This window comes from Macrobrachium nipponense, chromosome 19 (genome assembly GCF_015104395.2).
Source record: "Macrobrachium nipponense isolate FS-2020 chromosome 19, ASM1510439v2, whole genome shotgun sequence".
Classification (NCBI taxonomy): domain Eukaryota; kingdom Metazoa; phylum Arthropoda; class Malacostraca; order Decapoda; family Palaemonidae; genus Macrobrachium; species Macrobrachium nipponense.
Window position 1 is genome coordinate 73,039,407 of NC_061088.1, and position 27,605 is coordinate 73,067,011.

General features: G+C 46.0%; 1 protein-coding gene across 2 annotated transcripts in view; it reads right to left on the bottom strand.

The window, feature by feature from the left end:
- Nucleotides 1-27,605, bottom strand: part of LOC135218198 (RNA polymerase-associated protein RTF1 homolog) — a 122,247-nt gene that overhangs the window by 84,158 nt on the left and 10,484 nt on the right. For both annotated transcript variants that reach the window (XM_064254360.1, XM_064254353.1), the window contains exon 3: nucleotides 1,133-1,235. In XM_064254360.1, the coding sequence (XP_064110430.1) occupies nucleotides 1,133-1,235 (103 nt within the window). The remainder of the gene's footprint in view (nucleotides 1-1,132; nucleotides 1,236-27,605) is intronic.

Consider the following 27,605-nt stretch of genomic DNA (forward strand, 5'->3'; position numbering starts at 1 on the left):
GAGTGCCGCGGAATCTGAATTTCTGTCGGGGACGACGGAGTCGATAGCTATGTATATATCTGACAGGTAAGTTGAATGTATGAAACAGCCTATTTTGTTAGTTAAAACTCAAGAAAAACCCACTAAAAACTTTTATATTCGGTTTTTTTTAATACTTTTATCACAAAAAGTGCATTTTATAATAAATTGATAGAAAAAAAAAAAGGAATTTGTGGATATTTCTCATAAAAAAATACCGCGAATATGCAAATTTTCCGTTAATAACTCAGGGAAATGTTCCCGAGAGAAATCTGCGAATGTGTGAGTCCGCGAATCCGGAGAAAGCGAATACGAGGGGTCCACTGTGCATAAAAACAAACAAACACTCATATAAACACAACAAACAAAACACAAAGTTGAACAGCAGTCAGGCAGAGAACACAGCATACATCTTCACACAATAGTAGGCAAAAGCAGAGTGGAGACTGACAAATGGGCAGAACTTCCCCACGTTCCATAGGTAGCTAACGACCTTGCTTGAAAGATAACGGCCATTCCTGCTCACATTCACAAGCAATATCCTATGTAAAGACTGAGGTTTGTACTTGTGTAGGAACAAATGGTGAGCTTCACTGATGGAGTATGCTGGCAAGATCACATCATACATAGGAAATGAGATGAGAGATTTGGGTTTTTGGAGTATGGAATATAAACTGGGGTAGCAAGGTCAAATGCTATTTTTAGATTTTCATACAGCTGGCTTAAAAGGATCCATCAGAATAAGGGAGGTGATAACTGGAGTAATGTTGAGCAAATTGATCAGTTAATGGATGAACAGAAAAGGGAATGGAAAATATTACAAGACAAAAAGCGACTCAGCCATGGACTGCAGAAGGGTGGCAAACAACCTTCAGCTCAGTTTACAGTATGATATGCGAGGCATCCCTTTCCAGGATGTAAGAAGACCCAAAAGGTCATGGAGAATGGGTAAAGATGGGGAAAAGATAGATGAGGATACAGTAGACAAAACCTGTCAGGGATTTAACTCCATAAACAGAAAACCTGACTGAACATCGCTGTTAATAATGAGTCTTAGCATTAAAATTCTAAATTGACTTAAGAATGAGACACAATGAGCCAATAACCAACCAACCTTCCTCAGGTTCAGATCCACTTCCCCTGGCCGGCTGATTTTCCTCTGAGTCACTGTCTCTGGCAACCATTCTCTTGTTCTTTGCCTTTGCAGCTGGTTTACCCTGAAAGAAAAAAACAGGAACCTCAACAACAATAAATTGTAAAAAATTCATAATTTGAACTTTATTCTTTCATTGGTATATTAGCATGGTGTACCAATTACCCCTACATTTTAACATTACCATTTAATACAGTCCAACCTGTTAAAACTGGCACCCATGGGACCAGGCCACTGTCAGACCACAGAAAATCTCGGATGATAGAAATCACCCCCTACATAAACAGTTTTGTCCGCTCATTCAATATACTGGGTTCTGTGTTATCAAAAGTAGAATAAAGCTTATGAATAATCACTGCTATTAGTTAGATGTACAGTAAACCCACTGTATTCGCATTCTTAAGGTTCACGATCTCACCTATTTGTGGATTTTTCTGTGGAACCTATCTACAAATTATTTATGAAAAGTTTGGCAGTTTGCAAACTTTTTTGTTGAGAAAAATTCACTAATTATACTCTAGCTTTGAAAGGTTGAGACTTTCCTACAATTAACGGCGTTGATACGTCTCCCATCTTGCCGAAGGAGGTATTTAATCCTAATCCAAAAAGGTGCACTTTCAGGATTAACCTCAAGGTTAAAGTTAATCCAGAGAGTGGACATATATGAGTGTACTGTCCAGCTATTTGCTTTTATTCACAAGCGACTTAGTTTTGAAGTAATATATGCCATGTGTATGCTTACGTTTAACCTATGTACTTATATAAAAAGTATATTACACATATAGTATACACACAAAAAGTATATAAATGTACACACACATATACAAATGTAAAATTTTGCATTAAGCAACTCGAAAAATGTACAGCAAGATCTTAGTATAATGTTTTGACCTCCGTGTTTTGCTTTTATACCGACGAATGAAGGGAAGCAAAAGACAATCTTCTTGTTACTGTGACCATTGGCTGTCAATTCCCTTAATCATCCATACACGAGGATATGGCAGCACCGCTCAAAAATTGTGCCAAATCTACCAAATTGTCACCCTTTTTCCTGAAACGTTTGAACGAGTTTAAGACAATATGGCAGTAGTGCTAATCACCCTTGAGTCTCAACCTTTTGTAGCCAGAGCATAGTATATGTTGATGTTATTAACATGAGTATATTCATTTTTATGATAAAAAAATTATTTAAGCATTAAATAATACATAACATGAAATAATAAAAATAATTCTCTTCAGTATTAAATTCTCTCTCTCTCTCTCTCTCTCTCTCTCTCTCTCTCTCTCTCTCTCTCTCTCTCTCTCTCTCTCTTCAAATAAAATTATCTCTCTCTCTCTCTCTCTCTCTCTCTCTCTCTCTCTCTCTCTCTCTCTCTCTCTCTCTCTCTAAATCAAAATTTTAAAAATTAAATCATATTTTTCCTAACTGGAAAACGGCTATTGCACTTTCAAACAAGGCAGTTAGGCTGTTATAATGTCCAGTAGTCAAGAGTCCCATCCCGACCAGATGTAAACATTCCAATTTGCTTTAGGTCCAGGTTCAGATTGAGGGGTTAGATGAGGTGAGCATTTACATAAAGGACCTCAGGTTTGTACAGTTTGGAAAAATACAAAATACTTTTAAAAACTGTGATTTGTTCCAACATGATACAGTAGAAACCTTCGGTCCTTTACATTAAGAAGACTCACTGGTTGGAGGGAAGAATATGAGTGAGCTTCTATGAACAGAGAGGCATTCGTCACACCTCAATTTCCTTCCTGGTTGAGGGAGCAAGGAAGGAAATTAAGCCTCTGACTATTTGACAGGAGTATGAGATCTGCATGATCATTAGTAAAACTTCTGCGCCATTTTTATATGTGGGAGGTAAACGTAGCCACATAAGGCAAATATAAACATTGGGTTTGTTTAATGTCAAGGCCTCCTTCCCTCCCTTGCTAGTCAAAGAACACAGAATGAAAGCTCTATCTGCATCAGCTGCGAGTTCCAGCATGTAGTGGCCCATCCACTCTCTGACTGAAAGAAGAGAGTAGGATGAATAAGAGGAGGAGGAGCACCAGTCACTTTCTCATTCATACCATACGTCAAAAGGTGAGATGCAACCTTGTCCTGTTAGAGGAGCTGGGTAAGCTGAACAACTTGTTGAGCAGCCACCACGGGTCCCAAGAAAAGTGTCAAAGGACTTGTGGGTTATACATATCCCAAAGGTAAAAAGAAGTGAAGGTGGTCTGACGCGACCACAACCCCAGCTTCAGTCCCTGAGAAACCAACAGGTTCTAGCAGAATGCAAGGGAAGGTGCAATGCCTAACTTTATGAGCTCTCAGACAAAGGTACTACTGTTGTCTCTGCCTGCACCAGAGTACACATTTCTGATTGTCTCACAAAGTCAGAAAGAACATGTTCTTGGACGCTTCTTTCTTGGGCATGCCAGTGCTAACAAAGAGTTGTTGGCACTCATTCTGGAGATGTCAAGTCCTCTTCAGATACTGCCGCATCACACTAATTGGACAAAGCAGCATCTTGTCTGGATCATTAGAAACAAAGCCCTCTAGGAAGAGGATTGTAAAGGACTCGAACCTGGCATCAAGGACCGATGGGCTCTGAGTCTTTGCTACGAAGTCCAGGACAAAATCGAGCATAACTAATCATCATCCCCTCAAGTGTCGATATACCTGTTAGTGTAGGAGAATGGGGAATGCTTGTGTTGTTGTTGTAGTAGCTGAATGCGGTTTCTAGCCCCAACCATCATTTACGACTATCTTTAATTGGTAAACAAATATGGTTATTTTTATAAAGTTTGGTCATTTTTTAATTCCTCTTTGAGTGTACAGTGTTTTGCTGAGGATCCTGACTCCTGGGGTTTATTAACCCTTTTGTAGTCATATTTGATAATTGCTTTTGAAAAGCTGCCTATAAAAGAGTATGTGTAAGGGAATAGTAAATTCTCTCTTTTATTTCATGTAAGAAATTTTGGGTATTCATACAACCTGGATCTAAATTTTGGTTTCACACAAGAATTGTGTAAGAGGGGATGCTCTGAAAAATGACATTTTTATAATAATATAAAGTTTCACTTATACTTACCCGGTGGTTACATATAGCTGTCGTCTCCTGACGTCACGGCAGAATTTGAAATTCGCGGTAGCGCTAATGGTTTGACAGGTGATCCCTCTACTCCCGCCCTCTACCGGGTACCGGGAACCATTCCAACAATAAATCAGAAGTTTCATGCCTACCTGTCCATATGAGGGGAGGAGGGCGGGCTTCGTTATGTAACCACCGGGTAAGTATAAGTGAAACTTTATATTATTATAAAAATGTCATTTTCACTTATATAACTTACCCGGTGGTTACATATAGCTGATTGACACATTTAGGTGGTGGGACAATGGCAGCTAAAATGATATTGTTAAGATACAATAAAGTTTTGTACATACTTACCTGGCAGATATATACTTAGCTATAGACTCGGTCGTCCCGACAGAATTTCAAAACTCGCGGCACACGCGACAGGTAGGTCAGGTGATCCACCATTCCCGCCGCTGGGTGGCGGGGTCTGGAACTATTCCCGTTTTCTAAGCCATAATTTCTCTTCCACCTGTCTCCTGAGGGGAGGCTGGGTGGGCCATTAATCGTATATATCTGCCAGGTAAGTATGTACAAAACTTTATTGTATCTTAACAATATCATTTTTGTACAAGTAACTTACCCAGCAGATATATACTTAGCTGATTGGCACCCTTGGTGGCAGGCAAGAGACAGCTAAAAACAAAATAATACTTAAACTAAATACATTAAAAAACAGGGAAAAAAACAACCTATGTTCTTGGATAACATAATCCATAGTTCCTACCTTATTGGGCTGAAGACTTCATGACTACTGTCGATGAGTCTGCTTGCCTCAAGAGTTTCAACGAGGAATGAACCTATGGTTGAATAACTCTTTGGATCGTGTCAATGGGGGCTAGCCCGCTTACGCGACAGAGCCTATACTGGATCGTACCAATGGGGCTGACCCACTTACATGGTAGAGCCTTGACCTTATGTCATATCAATGGAGACTCGCCCTCTTACATGACAGAGTTAAGGTTATTAAACAAATCACAAAGAGCACTGAAGCCAATCCCGATCACCTGACCATGTTAGTATTGTTACAATCTATGAATTGTAAGAGGGTTCCCTATTCCCTCTGACAATTAACCAATAAAAACAACCACCAATAAACAGTAATTTAAGCCTTAAACTAAATAGGAAGGATTAGCCTCAGCCCCTTCTCCCAGCACTGAATTCGCCGAAACATACGCTCCCAGAGCAAAGCACTTTTCGTACGAAATTTTAACGTCTCTTAGGTAATTCGAGGCGAACACCGAATTACATCTCCAAAATGTCGACTCTATAAGAGCCTGAAGCGACCATGTTTTGTGAAATGCCATAGACGTAGCTATGGCTCTCACTTCATGAGCTCTCACTCTGAGAACCTTGAGATGCTCTTCTTCGCACTTAAGGTGAGCTTCCCTTATTACATCTTTTATGAAGTATGTAAGAGCGTTCTTAGAAATCGCTCTTTTCGGATCTCTTACAGAGCACCAAAGACTTTCTTCTGTACCTTTCAGCAACTTCTTCTTCTCCAGGTAGAACTTGAGTGGCCTGACTGTACACAAAGTCCTTTCTAGTTCTCTCCCTGTTAATGAAGCTAGTCCTTTTATCTCAAAGCTTCTTGGCCAAGGCTTTGAGGGATTTTCATTTTTTGCTAGAAAAAATGGTTTAAAGGAGCAAATCGCTGAATCCTTCTTAAACCCCACTTTACCTTCCAAAGCTTGCAACTCGCTAATTCTCTTGGCTGTTGCTAACGCAAAAAGGAATAATGACTTTCTAGTTAAGTCTCTAAACGAAGCTGCGTGAGACGGTACGAATTTTTCCGACATTAGGAACTTGAGGACCACATCCAAGTTCCAGCTAGGCTTCTTGATTACATGTTCTTTCGTGGTCTCAAAAGACCTTATAAGGTCATGAAGATCTTTATTATTCGTCAGATCTATTCCTCTATGTCGAAAAACTGAGGCCAGCATACTTCTGTAACCCTTCACTGTTGAAACTGCCAGGTTACAGTCTTTTCTCAAATATAGGAGAAAATCTGCGATTTCAGTTACAGAGGTACTGGAGGAGGATATTTTCTTTCCCTTACACCATCTTCTAAACAACTCCCACTTCGACTGATATACTTTTGAAGTGGAGACTCTTCTGGCTCTTGCAATAGCCTTCGCCACTTCTCGTGAAAAGCCCCTTGCTCTGACAAGTCCTTCGACAGTCTGAAGGCGGTCAGACTTAGAGCGGGGAGGTTTTTGTGAAACCTGTCGAAGTGGGGTTGTTTGAGAAGATCGTTCCTTAGTGGAAGCGATCTTGGAAAATCCACTAACCACTCCAGCACCTCTGTGAACCAATCAAGAGCCGGCCAGAAGGGAGCGATGAGGGTCATTCTTGTTCCTTCCGAGCAAGAGAACTTCCTCAATACTTCTCCTACTATCTTGAAAGGAGGGAAGGCGTATGCGTCCAAGCCCGTCCAATCTAGCAGAAAGCTGTCTACTGCTACTGCTTGAGGATCCGAGATCGGGGAGCAATAGGTTTCTAATCTGTGATTCTTGTTGGTCGCGAACAGGTCTATATTGGGCCTTCCCCACAGATGCCAAAGTTGTTGGCAAATCTGAGGATTGAGAGTCCATTCCGTGGGTAGGACTTGTTCTTTTCTGCTTAACAGATCTGCCCGGACATTTTTCTCTCCCTGCACAAACCTTGTGAGGAGAGAGATCTTCCTTTCCTGCGCCCAAATCAGCAGATCCTTTGCTGATTCGTACAGGGAAAAGGAATGCGTCCCCCCTTGTTTCTTTATATAAGCGAGGGCTGTTGTGTTGTCCGAGTGAATCTGAATCCCCAGACCTGAGACCTGTTCCTCGAAATGAACCAAAGCTAGATGAATGGCTGTTAGCTCTTTCTTGTTTATGTGCAGGGACACTTGTTCTCCTTCCCAAGTGCCTGACACTTCTTCCGAACCTAGGGTCGCTCCCCACCCTGAATCTGAGGCGTCTGCAAACAACGCTAGGCGAGGGTTCTGTAAGCGAAGGGAGATTCCCTTGCTTAGTTTCTGTGGATCTAACCACCAACGGATATTCTCCTTGATCCCTTTCGAGATTGGAAATGTATCTCCTAGATTGTTGGACTTCCAATCCCACTTCTCCTTCTGATAAAATTGAAGGGGTCGTAGGTGAAGTCTTCCTAAGGAAACGAACTGTTCCATCGAGGAGAGGGTCCCCAGTAAGCTCATCCATTCCCTCGCGGAACAATGTTCTTTCCTTAAGAAGACTGACACCTTTTCTAAGCAGCGTTCTCTCCTTTCCAGCGAAGGATACGCTAGAAAATCCCGAGAATCCATCTGAATCCCCAGATAGACAATACTCTGCTGGGGAGTCAGCCTGGATTTCTCGTGATTTACTAAAAGTCCTAAGGACTTTGTCAACTTTAGAGTCACTAATAGGTCCTCCAGACATTTTTTCTCCGATTGGGCTCTTATTAGCCAATCGTCCAGATATAACGAGATCCTGATCCCTTCCAGATGTAGCCAATAAGCTACATTCTTCATGATGTCCGTGAAGACTTGAAGGGCAGTCGAAAGTCCGAAGCACATCGCTCGGAACTGGAACACTTTCCCTTGGAACATGAACCTCAGATACTTCCTTGCTGCCGGATGAATTGGCACATGGAAATACGCATCCTGAAGGTCCAGGGACACCATCCAGTCCCCTGGACGAAGAGCAGATAGAACAGAGGAAGACGTCTCCATTGAAAATTTCTTCTTCAATACAAAGAAATTCAGGGCACTGACGTCTGAAACCGGTCTCCATCCCCCCGATGCTTTCGGTACCAGGAATAGCCGATTGTAGAATCCTGGAGACTGGAGATCTTGAACCAGTTCTACCGCTTCCTTGGAAATCATCTGTTCCACTGCTTGCAACATAGCAAGCTTTCGGACCGGATCCGAGTATCTTGCGGTCAACTCCCTTGGAGTTGTCGTCAAGGGAGGATTTTCCCTGAAGGGGATCAAGTATCCTTTTTTCAGGATAGAGAGGGACCAGGAGTCCGCTCCCTTCTGCGCCCAGACTTTGGCAAAGTGGAGTAGCCTGGCGCCTACTTTCGTCTGGAGGACTTCCTGTTCATCTAGACTTCCCGAAGGACCTTCTAGATGGTCTACTCCTTCTATCTGGTCTGCGACCTCTAAGAGGGGCTCTAGAAGAGGAGGCACCTCGAAAGGGCTGTACAAAAGAGGTCTCTCTTTTTTCTCTATAGGCACTGCCGGCCTAAACTTCTTGGCTGAGTGCGTGAGGAGATCCTGAGTTGCCTTCTCCGTAAGAGATTTAGAAACCTCTCTAACAGTCTCTTGTGGAAATAGGTTGCGGGATAACGGTGCAAAAAGAAGAGATGTCCTTTGCAAAGGTGATACTGCTCTTGCTAAGAAAGAGCTAAAGACAGATCTCTTCTTTAATACTCCCGTTCCAAAAAGAGAGGCAACTTCAACAGAACCGTCCATGACCGCTCTGTCCAGGCAAGCCAGGACGCTGAAAGAAAGTTCCTCCATGGAAACAAAGTCAGTGTCCTGAGCTCTCTTCGCTAACGCTCCCAAAGCCCAGTCCATAAAGTTGAAGACTTCTAGGGTTTTAAAGAGCCATTTAGAAGGTGGTCTAGCTCACACATGCCCCAAGTTGCCTTAGCAGACAGCAACGACTTCCTCCTAGAAGAGTCCACTAAGGAAGCAAAATCCGCATCTGCGGAAGAAGGAAGACCTAACCCCATCGGTTCTTTGGTCTCGTACCACCTTCCTGGTTTGCCTGTTAACTTGGAAGGAGGGCAGGAAAAAACTGTCTTGCCCGCTTCCCTTCTGGAAGTCAACCACTCTGAAAAAGTCTTTAATGCCTTTTTCATACAAAGAGCGGGGCGCATCTTGACGAAGGAAGACGACTTGAGAGCTTTAGTGCTGGACATCAACGATCCTGGTGAAGGAGGGTCCGCAGGATGAAGGGAGTCTCCGAACTCCTTTAGCAGCAAAAGAGAAAGTCTCTTGTAGTCAGAAACTGCTACATCTACTGGCTCTTCGTCTTCCGATACCTGGTCCAACTGATCCACAGAAGGAGATCGTTTTGGAGTGATCTGGCTCTTCCCGGGAGAAGAACTCCTTTCCCGAGAAGGGGAGCGCGGAACATTAGCACTTCTATACGAAGAGTGAGGCTCCTGCCTGTCGGAAACACTCTTGCGCCTACTAGACTCTTGTTGTCTAGGTTCGCCAGGTTCGTGGCGCTTGCTAGGCTCCTGGCGTCCTGATTCAGGGCGCTTGAAAAGATCCGCGTCCTGATTCCTGACGCTTAACAGGCTCTTGGCGCCCTAACACTTGACGCCTAACGTACTCCTGGCGTCCTGCCTCCTGGCGTCCTAACTCCTGGCGCCCTGACTCCTGGCGCCCTGACTCCTGGCGCCCTGACTCCTGGCGCCCTGACTCCTGGCGCCCTGACTCCTTGGCGCCCCTGACTCCTGGCGCCCTGACTCATGGCGACCCTGACTCATAGCGTCCTGATTCCTGCCTTCTAGCAGAATCCTGACGTCCTGAATCCTGTGTGTCTAAGAGGCTCTTGACGCCCTTTCTTGCGTCTTGCTGCCTCTTTGCGCCTGTCTGGCGTCCTGGTCCTGCAGACCCAAAGGATCCTGATACCTAAATCGGTTTCCGGTTCCTTGCACCTAAACCGATCGAGACTTCTGCTCGATTCGGGGCGTCTCAGAGGGCGCTTCAGGGAAGACAGCCTATAGGGCGAAAGGGCTCTTCTCTCAGGAGAACAACTCCTATCAGACGAGTCTCTCGACGAAGGCGATAAACGCCCTGGAGATCGTGAGGGTTCTCTCCTATACGAAGCGGGGCACTTAGCGGAACTCTTAACAGGGAGCGAGACATCCTTCCTCCTTGTAGAGTCCTTAGCAAAAGAGCCTACGAGAGAAGCTAACTGCTCTTGCAGATTAACCAAAAACTTCTTCGTAGGATCCTGAAGAGAAGGCTTCCTCTTGTTTAGTCTTCTTAGGTCCCGAAGGCCAATCCTCGGAAAAAGGGAAAACGCTCTGGGCTGGAGTCAGCCGTTCGTAGTCTCCTTTAGGAGCCTTCCAGGCTCTCTTCAAAAGGGCGCGAAAGAGAGGTCGAACTCCATCCTCGTTTAGGAGAGGAAGAGTCTGAGGCCGAAAAACACTCCTTTAGGACGCCGTTTCTGCGGCAATCCGAGGCAGCCTGGGACTTAACAACAGGATCTGCCAAAGGGACGCCTGACCGTTGGGGATGTTCTGCATCCTCCCTGCGGCTTTCGACATTCCTCCTCCCCTGGTCCTGGGAGTTGGAAGCGGTCTAGGCCTAGGAGCAATGAGGAACCGTCAGACGCCCCCTCCACTGCACTGGGGACACTGCACAAGTCACTATCACCACTCTTACCTTGGTTTAGAGCTCGTAGCTGAGCTTGAAGTTTCTTAATTGAAGCTTTTACATTTTCCCTCTCTGACGAAGAATCTTTGGATTCAGAACAGGGAGAAGCAGCTGAGGCTAAGGGAAAATTGTTAGAAGGAGAGTTAATTTCTTGTTCTAAGGAGCAAGATCTACTAGATGACCTAGCTGAAGCCTTTCTCACTCTATCTCTCTCAAGCTTCCTAACATATGATGATAATTCCTTCCATTCAAGCTCCGTAAGGTTCTCGCATTCAACACAGGTGTTAATAAAAGAACATTCATTCTCCCTGCATTTAGCGCAAATACTATGAGGATCTAATGCCGATTTAGGCAGCCTAACCTTACAATCTTCCCTACTGCAAACTCTAAACATAGGTGAAGCCTTAGTGTCAGACATCGTGAAAGAGTAGTCAAAACCAAAGTCGAAAAAGAGTCCACAATAAGCGTATGCCAAGCCAGAGAAAAAACAGAATACGTCACCAAAAAACCAATCCAAATTCTCGGCAAACGAGTTGAAATCCAAGATGGAGGAACGAACAATAGGTGTTGTCCGTTCAACCGACAGAGAAATTATGGCTTAGAAAACGGGAATAGTTCCAGACCCCGCCACCCAGCGGCGGGAATGGTGGATCACCTGACCTACCTGTCGCGTGTGCCGCGAGTTTTGAAATTCTGTCGGGACGACCGAGTCTATAGCTAAGTATATATCTGCTGGGTAAGTTACTTGTACAAAAATAACAACTGTTGGAATTATCCAAAGATATAGGTTCCTTACCTTTAAAGACCGCTGACTCAGTGGTTACTGCCTCTGTAGTCTGCTGGCCTTTATTGTACCAACAGGATATATGGATCCGTGCGTCGGACACAATAATAAGTACTTGCCGTTGAGGACGTGACCGTAACGGACAAGACTATAATGCCCCTGCTCAGGGCGCAGTACAAATCACCAAAAAATACAATGAAAAACGAGGGATCACCACAACCGTTTAAGAAATACACCAGACATTAAAAGACTGAAAGATACTCAAAAAACTCCCTGTATCTTCAGACAACCTTAAAAATACAAAAAACATAATCAAGGAGAAAAGTTAGTGAGGATGGGATACATCCTTCTCTCCCTCACCCAATACCGTGTCAGTCACAATGAATGGCCCCAATGTACTGCAATTTTCATATGTGGTTTGCAAATCTGTCAGATAATGAGATGCGAAGACAGAATTGCTTCTCCAATATGTAGATTTAATAATGTCTTTCAAAGACAGATTACGTCTAAAGGCCATAGACGTAGACACTGCTCTAATTTCATGAGCTTTGGACTTTAAACACTTTGATATCTGAGTCCTGACATTGTCCGTGTGCCTCAGAAATCAAATTCCTTAAAAAGAAGGAGAGCGCATTTTTAGAAAGAGGACGAGAAGGATCTTTCACTGAACACCACAGGTTATCACTCTTACCTCTTATACCTTTGGTCCTTTGCACATAATGTCTAAGTGCTCTCACTGGACAAGGGAAGACAATTCAGGCTCATTAGGCCCCACTAACTCCGAAATGTTCTTTATAGAGAAAGAACGAGGCCAAGGACGTGAGGGATTTTCATTCTTAGCCAAAAACCCCAGCATTGATGAGCAAATGGCATTGCCCTTAGCGAATCCAACTCTCTATCAATAGCATGCAGCTCACTGATTCTTCTAGCTGATGCTAAAGCACAAAGAAAAGGGTCTTCCTGGTCAGATCTCTAAAAGAACTAGAGGAGATCGGTTCGAATCTATCTGACATCAGCCATTTAAGAACTACAATCCAGGTTCCAAGCTACTGTTCTTGACTCCTTTGTCTTGGTCGTATCAAAGGAACGAATCAGGTCTGAGAGGTCTTGATTATTAGAAATGTCTAATCCTCGATGTCTGAAACACAGAAAGACAACATAGCTCTATAACCCCTAATCGTCTGGGTAGAAAGCTTCATCTTCTCACGAAGAAAAAGAAGGAAGTTAGCTAACTGAGCTATAGAGGTCTTAGAAGACGAAATTCCTTCTTCTTTGCACCAAGCTCTGAATTGGACCCACTTAGCTTGGTACACTCGATCAGAGGATTCTCTTCGGGTCTAGCAATAGCCCTTGAAGCTCTCTTTGAAAATCCTCTCTTTCTGAGGAGATGCTCGACAGTCTGAAGGCGACTAGTCGAAGAGCGGACAAGTTGTGATGGAACCTCAGAAAGTGGGGCTGTCTGAGTAGATCCTTCCTTAAAGGTAACTCTCTCGGAAAGTCCGTCAACAGCAGTAGTAGATCCGGAAACCATTCCCTGGCCGGCCAAAAGGGGGCTATCAGAGTCATCCTGAACGTTCTGATGACCTCTGAACTTTGCCAGAACTAATCTTAGCATTTTGAAAGGTGGAAAGGCATACAGATCCAGATTTGACCAGTCCAGAAGCATGGCATCCACTGTAAACGCCTCCTCGTCTGGAACTGGGGAGCAATACAGTGGTAGACGAGCTGTCTTGTTTGTGGCGAAGAGATCCAACTGAGGACATCCCCAAATCCCCCAAAGCTTCTTGCATATTTGAGGATGTAACGTCCACTCTGTGGAAAGGACTTGTCCTCTCCTGCTGAGAATGTCTGCCTTTACATTCTTCGAGCCTTGAATAAATCTTGTGCTCAAGACAACCTTGTTCTCTTTCGCCCAAATGAGTAGGTCTCTCGCCGCCTCGCACAGAGAGAACGAGTGTGTCCCCCCCTGTTTTTTTATGTAAGAGAGAGCCGTGGTGTTGTCTGCTTGAACCAGCACTACTTTCCCTCTTACCTCTGTCTTGAAGTGCATTAGAGCCAAATGAATCGCCTTCAACTCTTTTAGATTTATGTGCCAGCTTCTCTGATGAATCTGCCAAAGTCCCGACACTTCCTTTCTCCCCAGAGTAGCTCCCCACCCTTTGTCCGATGCGTCTGACAAAAGAGTAAGGTTGGGGCTCAACTGGCTTAGAGACAAGCCTTCCTCTAGCCTTCCTTCTGATTTCCACCAAAGTAGGTCCTGTTTGATTCCTTCCGAGATGGGGAACACGAAGGAGTCTGGGAACTTCTTCCTTTGCCACTTCTGCTTCAAGTAAAATTGAAGTGGTCTCATGTTGAGCCTGCCCAGACTTACAAATTGCTCTATTGAAGCCAAGGTTCCTAAAAGGCTCATCCACTGATTCGCCGAGCAAGTTTGTCTGACGAGAAATTCGTCTATTTTGTTCAGGCATGAGTCGATCATTTGGCGAGACGGAAAAGCCTGAAAAAGAACTGAATTCAGTCTCACTCCTAAATAAACTATCTCTTGAGAAGGAGTGAGACATGACTTTTCCTTGTTTACTAACAAACCTAGGCTTTCCGTCATCCTTAAAGTCTTTTGTATGTCCTCCACACACTTCTGTCTGGACCTTGCCCTGAGAAGCCAATCGTCTAGATATCATGGATATTCGTATCCCTCTAGATGAAGCCACTTTGCTACTGACGACAGAACTCTGGTGAACACTTGTGGAGCTGTCGACAGGCCGAAGCAGAGGGCCCTGAACTGATAAATGCGGCCCTGGAACACGAATCTCAGGAATCTTCTCGATTCCGAATGAATCGGAATATGAAAATAAGCGTCCCGAAGGTCTATGGAAACCATCCAATCTCCAGGATGAAGAGCTGCTAATACCGATTGGGTCGTTTCCATAGAAAACTTCGTCTTCAGGACAAAGACGTTCAGGGCACTGACGTCCAACACCGGTCTCCAACCCCCCGTGGCCTTCTTTACCAGGAAAAGGCGATTGTAAAATCCTGGTTCCTGCGGAGAGTCCACTAACTCTATGGCCCTCTTTGCCAGTAAGGCGAGAACTTCTTGATGGAGGGCAGCAAATTTTTCGGAGTTCTCCGAGTAGGCTGACAAATTCACAGGAAATTCTGTGAGAGGGGGGTGCTTGATGAACGGAATGGTGTATCCTTCCTTCAGGACCTGGACCGTCCAAGGATCCGCTCCGAGATGAAACCAGGTCTGCCAGAAAAGGTGATAATCTGGCTCCTACTGCTGTGTGGAGGACTACGGGCCTACTTCTTGATGGAAGAGGGAGTGGTTTTAGAAGAGGCTCTACCTCTCCCACGAAACCTGGAGGAAGATCGAACGAGAGCTCTCCCTCGAAATGGTTTAGGAGCTTCCATGGAGGGAGCACTCCGAGAAGCAGAAAGAACCGGAGCTATCTTCCTGGGCTTCTTCACTGACTGTGATAAAAGATCCTGGGTCGCTTTTTGTGTTAAAGATTGAGCGATCTCGCTTCACAATCTCTTGTGGAAATAGGTGTTTCTTGTCCAAAGGAGAGAAGAGCAAGGCAGACTTCTGGTTCGATGAAACCCCTTTCGACAAGAAGGAGCACCAAAGCTGTCTCTTCTTCAACACTCCAGAGGCGAAAATGGCAGCGAGCTCCGAAGCTCCATCACAGATGCCTTTATCGATACAATCCAGTACCGAGGCAAAATCCTTCAACTGCTCCTCCGAAAGTCCAAATGACTTGACTTTCCTGGCCAGCGAAGCAATGGCCCAATCCAGGAAGCTAACAACTTCGAAAACACAGAAAACACTCTTGCAAAGATGCTCCAGTTCATTTGTTGAAAAGAAAATCTTAGCAGTATTAAGGGCTGCTCTGCGGGAAGGAAGAGTCCACGAGACTAGAAAAGTCTCCCTGAGCAAAGGCAGTCACACCCAGGGAAAAAACTTCTCCAGTGTCATACCCAGACACGGCTCCTTGACGAAAGTCTCGAAGGGGGGCCAAGGACCCCCCCCAAAAAAACATTTTTTCCCGTCCCTTTTCTCCAAAAGCCAAGCGTTAACTTTCTTGATCGCTTTCTTAGCCGAAATCGAGAGGACGAGACGCCGTGAATACGAAGGACGAGGAGTCAGGCTTACTGTCCTTTTTCCACTGCGAACTAGGAGAAACTGGAACGGAAGGCGCAAAAGAATCTCCAAAGTTGTCAACGAAGGATCGTAAAAGGAGTTTATACCCCGACAAATGCTTGTCTTTTTCTGTAAGTCCTTCTCTTTCTTCCTCCAAATCCGAAGCTTCCTTCGACGAAACTGGCGAATATTCCCACAATCGGAAGAGGAATCCTGTTCGGCGAAGTCACACCCTGACGCGTCCGAGGAGGGTGTGAGAAAGCAGGAGAAGACGTCTGAGCCTGTACCGAGACGTATCAGGGCGGCTGATCCTTTGGCGGCTGGCGCTTGGCGGCTGCGTTGGCGGCCTGGAGCTGCGTTGGCGGCTGAGCTGGCGGCTGAGTGGCGCTCGAGCGAGAGCCTGACGTGGCGCCATAGACGGAGTCAGGAAAGGAGTCCGACCAGGCGCCTGAAGTGGCGTCTGAAGAGGAGTCACATGGAGAGTCTGAGCCTGAAGAGGCGACTGCAAAGGAGCCTGCGAAGAGGACTGCACAGTAGTCTGCGGAAGATGTAAGGCGGTCGGGAGCGCATTCGGGGACGAAAGAGACTTGCCAAAAAGCTCCAAGATACTGCCTAACTTGGCATTCATCTGTTCAAACACCGAAGGTTGAGGATCCACCGACGTAGAAGGCGCGGGAGGTTGTAGAAGGATGATCCACAAAACACGTCTGGAGCCGCAGGAGTTATCACTTGAGGAGGCTCTGGAGAAGGCTCCGAAGGAAGTGTGTGTGTTCGGCTTCTCCAATTCTATGAGAGAAGGGCGATAAATCGAAACGCCAGAGAAAAAGCTTCAGGCTCCTCCCAAAAACTACAAGAAGGTTCGGCAGCCGCCACCTTCTTGGGAACCGCAGCAGGCGAAACATCGCGCGACCTTTTCAGCGGTCTAGAAGTCTTATTACGCCAACCTCTATAAGAGGAAACATCTGAACTAGAGTCACTTGACGAAAAACACTTCCTCGCAACACCTTTCCAATGGTGAGCGACAGCATCCTGGGATACGGCTAGGCAGGTATGCTTGGAGGGGCGGCTGCTCGGGAGCAGGTCCCGCTCGCCTCCCTTCGGTTTTCGGCATGCTCCTCCCAGGATCTGGGGAGTTTGACAGGGGCCTAGACCTAGGAGAACGAACGGGCCGAACAACCACCTCCTCCACTACACTTGCACTAAGTAATATTTATCACACTTAACTACCACTTCTTGCACTGTCTCACCCATTTTCTGCATAGTGGTGAGGAAAGAGACAAATTTCGAGTCCATATCGGCTCGTAATACTGACACGGGATCGGGATCGGGAGATACAGATTCGAGGCAGGAGCAACCACTACGGGGGGGTTAATAGGAACAGGATTAATAGAATTCAGAGGAATATCCTGGCTACTCACTAACTTAGAAGAAGATCTCTGTGAAGCCTTTCTGATTCTATCTTTTTCTAACTTTCTCATATACTTTCCCAGTGCCTTCCACTCATGAGATGTTAGAGACTTACATTCTTCACACGTATTCTCAAAAGAACATTCACGTCCCCTACAACTAACACAAGTAGAATGAGGATCAAGTGAAGCTTTAAGAAGTCTAGTCTTACACCCACTACTGAACAGAGCCGGTGTCAGACATCGTGAAGAATTCAAAATAATTCCTAAAAAGGACAACAATATCAAAACCAAAATAACTATAGCGCTAGCAAAAAGATCAGTAAACTCAAGGTACATCACCAAAAGGAGAAAACCAAGATGATCAAATCCAAATTCCAACCAGCAGAGGAACCGTGTTACCGGTTCCGACGGCAGGAAACTTCTGATTTATTGTTGGAATGGTTCCCGGTACCCGGTAGAGGGCGGGAGTAGAGGGATCACCTGTCAAACCATTAGCGCTACCGCGAATTTCAAATTCTGCCGTGACGTCAGGAGACGACAGCTATACATATGTAACCACCGGGTAAGTTATATAAGTGAAATAATCTTTTATTGAATGTTTTTAGAACATATTAGTTCTGTTTATTTATAGTGAGCAGGAGGCAACCATAACAATATAAATTTCCAACAGGAGGCTACCATAACAATATAAATTTCCAACAGGAGGCAACCATAACAATATAAATTTCCAAAGAGAAATATCTATGCCTTTAGCTTTAAGACTAGGCCTAGTTTGGACCTGTAGCCTTTAACAGCTGAAAATGAAAAGGACTGTCTAAGGTATCCTGCCATATCTGCTACTCCTCAGCAAGAAAAGCTTCTCACTCACTAGAGATGGTGGATAACCAAGCCATGATGATGCGCTGCACTGCCATGTGGTACTGCTCTATGTGGGGTTGACATTGAAGGTTGTGCCAGGCCGGGATCTTTCTCGGCGATTCATAAAGAAGAGCTAGCAGATTGGGATATCAAACAACCTGAGGCCTGGGAGCAACCAGAATCATTCTCAGATTTGGGGTGATCAGCGCCTGGCTGATTACCTTGTGAATCAGAATGGAGGGAAAGGCGTACATGTCAAGGTTGTCCCACAGATGTTGGAATGCGTCCTCTGCAGCAGCCCAAGGGTCTGACACTACAGAACAGAATATCTGTAGCTTTCGGTTGTGCTAGGTGACAAACAGATCTATGACCAGTCACCCTCCCAGGTTGAACAGCCTTTCCGCCACGTCTGAGTAAAGGGACCAATCTGTTCCTATCACTTGACTCTGGTGGCTTAGCCTGTTGGCCACTACATTCCTCTTGCCCAGAATGTACCTGGCTGATAGTCCTACTGAGTGAGCCACCGTCCACTAGAGCACCTGTATTGCCAACTGGTGAAATGGGAGGGATACAAGACTCCCGGCTTATTGTTGACATATGCCACTACCGCGGTTACCAAAAAGTACATGTACCATACATATTTGTAATGAACTATTGCCCTTCATGCAGTTTTCTTACCTCTCTTCCTATCTTGAACTCTTCATGCATTGAAAATCTTTAGATTTAGCTTCTAATATGAGTTTAAGATATGATTGGGAAATTGCAGTAGAACATGTTTGATATTTGAATATACAGTCAGTCCCAAGGTTACGATGGGGGTTCCGCTCTTGAGATGCGTCGTAAGCTGAAAATCATTGTAAGCCAGAACATTGCCAAAAATCCTGAGAAAAATGATATTGTTATTGTACAATAAAGTTTCATACATACTTACCTGGCAGATATATACAATTAAATGGCCCACCCAGCCTCCCCTCAGGAGACAGGTGGAAGAAAAAATCTGGTTCTAGAACGGTAATGGTTCCTATTCCTGCCACCCAGCGGCAGGCCGGTAGATCACCTGACCTACCTGCAGCGTGTGCCGCGAAATTTGAATTTCTGTTGGGGACGACGGAGTCTATAGCTAAGTATATATCTGCCAGGTAAGTATGTATGAAACTTTATTGTACAATAACAATATCATTTTCATACATTCAACTTCCCTGTCAGATATATACTTAGCTGATTGGCACCTTTGGCGGAGGGTAAGAGACAGCTAATTACTGATTAGACAGGTAAACAACATACGTTGTAGGTAATATATAAATAAAATGATATTGTCATGTAACAATAAAGTTTTATACATACTTACCTGACAGATATATACTTAGCTATAGACTCCATCGTCTCCGACAGAATTTCAAATTTTGCGGCACACGCTACCGGTAGGTCAGGTGATCTACCGCCCTGCCCTGGGTGGCAGGACTAGGAACCATTCCCGTTTTCTAATCAGAATTCTTCTCTTCCACCTGTCTCCTGCAGGGAGGCTGGGTGGGCCATTAATCGTATATATCTGTCAGGTAAGTATGTATAAAACTTTATTGTAACATGACAATATCATTTTTATACATTCAACTTCCCTGCCAGATATATACTTAGCTGATTAGCACCCATTGGTGGTGGGTAAGAGACAGCTAACTACTGAAATAGACAGGTAAACAACATATGTTGTAGGTATTAATAAACCTTGGTTCCTACCTTATTAGGCTGAAGACTTCGCGGCTACTGCCTTGGAGTCTGCTTAGCCTCAAGAGCCTCAGCGAGATAATGATCTATGGCTAAGAGTTCTTGTGGGTCTGCCAATGGGGTCTTATCCACTTACTCGGCAGAGCCTAAAGGCCTTTGTCATTGGGTGCTATTCCACTAACATGACAATACACCTTGTTCAAGGAGCACAACACCGATCCCGATCACCTGATCCTAACATCCATGTTAGTTCTAAGATTGCAAGGAGTTATCCCCGAACTCCTTACAAACAACCAAAAACTCGAAACATAATTACACGTTCATTTATACAAAATATACAAAAAAATTTTTGTACCCCCCACTAGCCATACATACCCTTGATCCCCTACCAGCAATGACACTATGCGCCCGTGCGACATCCGTGAGCTTGCTAATAGAAAACCAAGCACATATCTGACAAGAGGGTTTATGTACGATAAAATCAAAATATTTTAAGGATCAGTCTTTGCTCCAAGACCCAGCACTGTATCTGCTGATACAAATGGACCTAGAGAGAAGCACTTCTCATAAGTCACTTTCACATCCTTCAGGTAATGAGACGCAAACACTGAATTGCACCTCCAATAAGTAGTCTCAATGATATTTTTAAGAGACATATTCTTTTGGAACGCCAAGGACGTTGCTACTGCTCTCACCTCATGGGTCTTAACCTTTAGAAGACCGAAGGATTCCTCCGAGCAGTTCTTGTGTGCGTCAGTAATTACGCTTCTCACAAAGAATGGCCAAGGCGTTTTTGGACATGAGTCTTTTGGGGTTCTTCACAGCACACCAAAGACCTTGTTGACAAGCTCCCATCTGTCTCTTCCTCTCTAAATAAAATTTAAGAGCTCTCACTGGACAGAGAGACCTCTCTGTCTCTCTGCCTACAAGGTTAGATAGACCTTTTACCTCAAAGCTTCTGGGCCAAGGTTTTGACGGGTTTTCGTTCTTCGCCAGAAACAATGTCTGGAACGAGCAGATAGCAGCATCTCCTTTGAACCCCACTGTGGAGTCCAGAGCGTGCAATTCGCTCGTCCTCTTGGCTGTAGCGAGAGACAACAGGAATAAGCATTTCCTAGTGACGTCGCGGAAGGAAGCCAGATGTAAAGGCTCGAATTTATCCGAGGAAAGGAATTTCAGGACCACGTCCAGATTCCAACTAGGTGTTCTAGGAGTTGCTGCTTTTGAAGTTTCAAAGGATCTAATTAAATCATGTAGATCTTTGTTATCTGCAATTTCTAGCCCTCGATTTCTGAATACTGAAGACAGCATGCTTCTGTATCCCTTTATTGTTGACACAGATAGGTGCGATTCCTCTCTCAGAAAGAGGAGGAAATCGGCAATGTTAACTATAGAGGTACTGGAGGAGGACAGCTTCTGACTCTTACACCACCTCCTAAAGACTTCCCACTTCGATTGGTATACTCTTCTCGTCGAAGCTCTGCGGGCTCGAGCGATAGAGCCCGCAGCCTTGCGAGAAAAGCCCCTCGCTCTGACAAGTCTTTCGATAGCCGAAAGGCAGTCAGAGCGAGACCTGGGAGGTTGTGAAGAAACCTCTCGAAGTGGGGTTGTCTGAGTAGATCTGGTCTGTTTGGAAGAGATCTGGGGAAGTCCACTATCCACTCCCAGTACCTCCAGTGAAAACCATTCTTGGGCTGGCCAAAATGGGGCTATTAGTGTCAACTTCGTGCTCTTTGAAGCTACGAACTTCCTGAGCACTTCCCCCAGGATCTTGAACGGGGGAAAGGCGTAGGCGTCCACACCCGACCAATCCAGGAGAAACGCGTCTATTGCGAAGGCTCTCGGATCTTCTACTAGAGAGCAAAAGATCTCTACTCTTTTGGAGAGGAACGTCGCAAACAGGTCTATGTGAGGTCTCCCCCACAGGGACCAAAGACTTCGACACACTTCTTCGTGTAGAGTCCATTCTGTGGGAAGGACCTGATTCCTCCTGCTTAGTCTGTCCGCTCTCACATTCTTTATCCCTTGCACAAATCTTGTGAGGAGAGTTATGCCTCTTTCTTCTGTCCAGGTTAACAGGTGTTTTGTTAACTGAAAGAGGGAGAAAGAGTGCGTGCCTCCTTGCTTGCGTATGTAAGCCAGAGCCGTGGTGTTGTCCGAGTTTATCTGTATCACCCCGCCTCTGACTATCTCCTCGAAGAACCTTAAGGCTAGGTGTATGGCCACTAGTTCCTTGCAATTGATGTGCCAGGACACCTGTTCCTTTGTCCAGGTGCCTGACACCTCCCTTGCTCCTAGCGTCGCTCCCCATCCCGACTCCGAAGCGTCGGAATATAACACTTGGTCTGGGTTCTGCAGGGCAAGCGATACGCCTTCGTTCTTTTGAAGAGGAAGGATCCACCACTTCAAGTGATCTTTTATCTCTTGTGGAAGCGGGAAGGTGTCCGAGAGTTGTCCCATCTTCCAACTCCACACCCCTTTCAGGAAAAACTGAAGAGGGCGAAGGTGAAGCCTCCCCAGAGAGAAGAACTTTTCTAGCGAGGACAGGGTCCCTAAAAGGCTCAGATAATCCCTCGCTGAACTGCTCTTTCTCTCTAAGAAGCTCGAGATTTTCGACAAACCTCGAGTGATTCTTTCTCGCGAAGGAAATACTCGAAAACCCCGAGAATCCATCTGAATCCCCAGATAGACCAAGCTCTGGCTGGGGATCAGCTGCGACTTCTCGAGGTTCACGAGTAATCCCAGCGATTCTATCATGTTTCTTGTTACTGATAAGTCCTCCAAGCACTGAATCTCCGACTTGGCCCTGATCAGCCAGTCGTCTAAGTAGAGGGAGATGTTTATTCCCTCTAGGTGAAGCCATCTTGCTACATTCGCCATCAGGTTGGTGAATACCTGTGGAGCTGTAGACAGACCGAAGCACAGAGCCCTGAATTGAAAAATCTTGTCTCCTATTACAAACCGAAGATATTTCTTTGACAAATGGTGAATGGGAACGTGGAAATACGCATCTTGCAAGTCCAGAGAGACCATCCAATCTCCTGGACGAAGAGCCGACATTACTGAGGCGGACGTTTCCATACGGAACTTCTTTTTCTGAACAAAGCGATTCAGAGCGCTTACGTCCAGCACTGGTCTCCACCCCCCCGATGCCTTTGGTACTAGAAAAAGGCGATTGTAAAATCCCGGGGAGTGTGGATCCTGCACAAGTTCGATGGCCTCCTTTTCCCACATTTGTTCCACCATTTGAAGGAGAGTCTTTCTCATTACAGGGTCTCTGTACCTCGCTGACAGTTCCCGAGGCGTAGATGTTAGGGGAGGACTGTCCTCGAAGGGGATTACGTATCCTTTCTTTAGGACCGAGACTGACCAAGGGTCGGCTCCCCTTTTTGCCCATACTCCTGCAAAGTTCAGGAGTCTGGCGCCCACTGGTGCTTGAAGGAGCAACAAGTCATTTAGTTTTCTTGAAAGGTCTGAAGGAAGACCTTCCTCTCTTGTCAGAGCTCTTCTTTCTGGCAGGGGTTTTTAAGAAACTCCGGATCTTTAGATTTGTTGGCCAGAACTCCGAGTGACCAATCCAGAAAATTGAACACCTCTAAAGTGACAAAAGTCCCCTTAGAAAGTGGTTTCAACTCCGAAATGCTCCACGTCGATCTGACCGATCCTAAAGAGTGACGTCTAGAGGCCTCCACTAAATTGGAAAAGTCCGCATCTGCCGAGGCAGGAAGAGAAAGACCCATAGTCTCTCCTGTCCCATACCAAATACCTCTCTTTCCATGGAGTTTGGAAGGAGGCGTGCAGAATACAGTCTTTCCCAACTCTTTCTTCTTGTCCATCCAAGAATCTAAAGATTGGAGGGCCTTCTTCATAGAAATCGCAGGCTTCATTTTCAGAAAGGCCGAAGATTTCGCCGTAGCCGAGCTCGAAAAGAGAGAACGAGGAGAAGGAGGAGCCGCCGGACTAAGAGAGTCTCCAAACTCTTGTAGTAACAATGAGGCTAAGACCTTATAATTCGAGAGTCCCTAATTTGCAGGAGGTTCGTCATCAGACAAATCGTCCAAACCTCGATCAGACGAAGGAGAAAGCTCTCGTTTGGAGGGAGAGTCCTTCCAAGACCTCCTACGATCTGAAGGAGAGGAGCTTCTATTTGGAGAAGAGTCATAGATTCCAGGAATGATGTCTCCGACTCCTGCCTCTTGGTCTTGGACTCTTGACTCTGACTCCTGCCCTCCTGACTCCTGCCTCCTGACTCCCTGCCTCCTGCCTCCTGAACTCCGGACTACGGACCTCAGGCTCTGACTCCGGGACTCCGGACTCCGGACTCCTGGCTCCTGCCTCAGACTCCTGCCTCCTGACTCTGCCTCCTGACTCTTGCCTCCTGACTCCTTGGCCTCCATGACCTCCTGACTACCTGCCTCCGGACTCCTAGCATCCTGACTCCGCCTTACTCCTGACTCCTGGGACTCGGACTCCGGACTCCGGACTCCGGACTCCGGACTCCGGACTCCTGGACTCCTGGCTCCTGGACCTTCCTGGACGTCCTGGACCTCCCTGGACTCCTGCCTCCTTGGACTCCTGACCTCCTTGGCTCCTTGAACTCCTGACTCCTGCCATCTTGGCCTCCTGATCCTGCCTCTTGACTCCTGCTTCCTCCTGGCTCTTGCCTCCTGGCTCTTGCCTCCTGGCTCCTGCCTCTTGCCTGGATGACTCCACACTCCTGGCTCTTGGCTCCTGCCTCCTGGGTGACTCCTCACTCCTGGCTCTTGGCTCCTGCCTCCTGGGTGACTCCTCACTCCTGGCCGGTGCCAGACGCCTGATCGGTTCATCCACGTTCGTACAGGAAGCCTCACTTCGAGTAGGAGCATCGATCCTGGCGGCAGATACCTCCATACGTCTGGAGGATCTTTTGATAGGAAGGGAAGAGTCTTTCCTTCTAGGAGGCTCCTTTGAAAGGACTCCTACAAAAGATGAAATCTGCTCTTGCATAGCAATCATCAACTCTTCGTAACCTCCTCTTTATCCTCTTCGGGAGGAGGGGAAGGAGGAGGGGAGGAGTCCATAGCCTCCACCTCCTGACTCCTTCTAACTCTGGTTGACAGAATGGCTCTTCTTGCCTTCTTAACTCCCGAAGGAGACTCCTCAGGGAAGTTTTCCGGGCTCGAGTCAATCGTCGGAGCCTTCCAACTCCTCTTGAGTGGTCGAGAGCGATCTGAATCCCTCCAATCACGTCTCGGAGATGAAGATCCCGACAAAGAAAAACACTCACGCAGGACGCTTTTACAATAGCGATCCTTGGCAGTCTGGGGTGTCACAGAAACCGCCGAAGGGACACCTGATCGGTGGGGATTCTCCACAACCTCCTTTCGGTTTTCAACATTCCTTCTCCTCTGGGCATGTGAGCTTGGAAGAGGTCTAGACCTAGGAGCGTTGCGGAGCCGACCAGATGCCCCCTCCACTACACTGGGGACACTCATATCACTGTCCACTGAAAAATCACTAGCCTTACCTTGCAGGGCAGCCATTTTGTTTTCCATCAACTTGAAGGCTGCTTTTAGATCCGCAAGTTCTTTCGCTGAATCTACAGGTTCTGCAATAGGAGAAGGGGCTGCAATGGAAGGAGAAGTAGCAATACTTACCCTTGGGGAAGATCCCAAGCTAGGAATTAGTTCATTAGATCTCAAACTACTTAAACTTCTATAAGAGGCCTTCCTCACTCTTTCTCTTTCTAACTTTTTCAAATAATTAGTTAGATTCTTCCATTCATTCTCACTCAAATTCTCACATTCCTTGCAAGTATTAGTGAAAGAACATTCATACTCCCTGCAACCCTTGCATACAGTGTGAGGGTCTACCGAAGCTTTCGGCAACCTCACCTTACAGCCTACATTCACACAACGTCTCACAACCAGTGTCAGACATTTTTAAAGAAAAATCCAAAATCAAGTCCACAAAACAGTCCACAAAAGCGTATGCCAATCCAACAATCCAGATACGTCACCAAAAGTCGGTCAAGAAGATCAATTGCCGGTGAAAAAAGAAAAACCAATCGAGAGGAACCAACAACAATGTTGATGGTCCGGGCGACAGAAGAATTCTGATTAGAAAACGGGAATGGTTCCTAGTCCTGCCACCCAGGGCAGGGCGGTAGATCACCTGACCTATCGGTAGCGTGTGCCGCGAAATTTGAAATTCTGTCGGAGACGACGGAGTCTATAGCTAAGTATATATCTGGCAGGGAAGTTGAATGTATAAAAACCTTGGTTCCTATGTGTTTAGACAAAGGGTTGACTTCCTAGCTATTGCTAGGAGTCTGCTTCGTCTCAAGAGCCTCAGCAAGGATGTGACCTATGGCTAAGAGTTCTTGTAGATCTGTCAATGGGGTCTTATCCACTTACTCGACAGAATCGAATGGTCTTTTGTCAATGGGGTCTTATCCACTTACATGACAATACACCTATGCCTAGTGGCATAATTAAGGAGCACAACACCGGTCCCAATCACCTGATCCTAACACGAGGGTTATCCCCAAACTCCTTTCAAACAACCCAAAGAAAAAAAAACACCACATTAAATAAATTTAACTCACTAGTTAAGGATCAGTGTCGGCTCCCTATCCCAGCACCGTTTCCGTAGACACGTATAACCAAGAGAGAAGGATCTCTCGTAGGTCAACTTGACCTCCTTCGTGTAATGGGAAGTCAACACAGAGTTGCATCTCCCATAAGTGACAGCTAATATGTCCTCATGACATATTGTTATGGAAAGAACAAGAATTCATAAAAGCTCGCACTTCATGCGCTTTTAATTCTCAGCTGTTTGAAGGAATCATCAAGTTAATCATGAAGTGCTTTAGCGATCACACTTGTTTCAAGGACGACCAGGGCTTTCTTTGAAAAGGATCTCTTCTGGATGAAGCCTAGAGCCTGGCTGGCATCTGGCTCTGGCTGGCGCCTGCCTGGCGTCTCGCGCTTGCCTGGCGCCTCGCTCCTGGCTGGCAAATCGCACATGCCTGACGCCTGACGCTTGGTTGGCGCCTAGCTCCTGGAAGGCGTTTTTCGCCAGACTCCTGGCTGGCGCCTCGCGCCTGGAAGTAGCTTCGCGCCTGTCAGTAGCTTCGCGCCTGGCTCCAGACTGGCACTATTTGGCGCCTGGCGCCTGACTGACTCCTCTCCACTTGCTGGAGCTTCGAGCTTAGTAGAGTCTCGAGGATGTCTGGCGATGTCCACATCGGACACTCTTATCTGTCCGATTTGTTCGCCTCTAGCGCATCTGCGCTAGGTTGGAGGCCCCCTCTTTCTCTTCATCAGACAATGACAGTGTTCCTTGAAACTGTCTGCCTCTGGCGTTTTTTACCCGTTTTGGCATTTGGCGCCTGGTTGGGGCTACATTGTCTGAAAGTCCTGAACCTCCACAATAGTTTATCAGGAGATTGGAGAAGGGTGGAAGAAATTCTTCCACTTTGAGCTTTTGGCCTCTCCGGCAAGGGGAGGTGATTGTAGTAAACTACATCCATTAGACGATAGGACATCTAACAGTACGAGAGATAAGAGTCTTCCTCCGAGGAGGATCCTTCTTGAATCCTTCCGTTGCTAACGAGATCTCTTCTTACTTGTTGATGAAGTTCCTCGTTGCAGAATCTTCCCCATCCTTGTCCAAAGGAAGGGAAGGAGCTTGGAAGTCGAAGGAGACTCCGAGCTGAAATTGGGAGGACTCCTGATTTCTAGCTCTTTATTGTATCCCTCTGAATACCTTCTGGGAAGCATTTCGAGCCCTCATAGCATCCCAAAGACTTTGTAGGCAAACGTTTAAACCATCTCTTCTTCTGTAGGTGAAAACGTAAGTACCCTGCCTGGGCAACGAAACTTCTATCTGAAAGCGTTGAGTCAGGAATAGAGGGTTTTAGTTCTTTTGCCAGACATACTATGCTGGCAAGAACCCATTGCCGAGTCTCCATTGAATCTGATGCGAGATTCCAATGCACAAAAAATTCACTTGTCTTCTTGGTCGTTTAGGGCCAAGAGA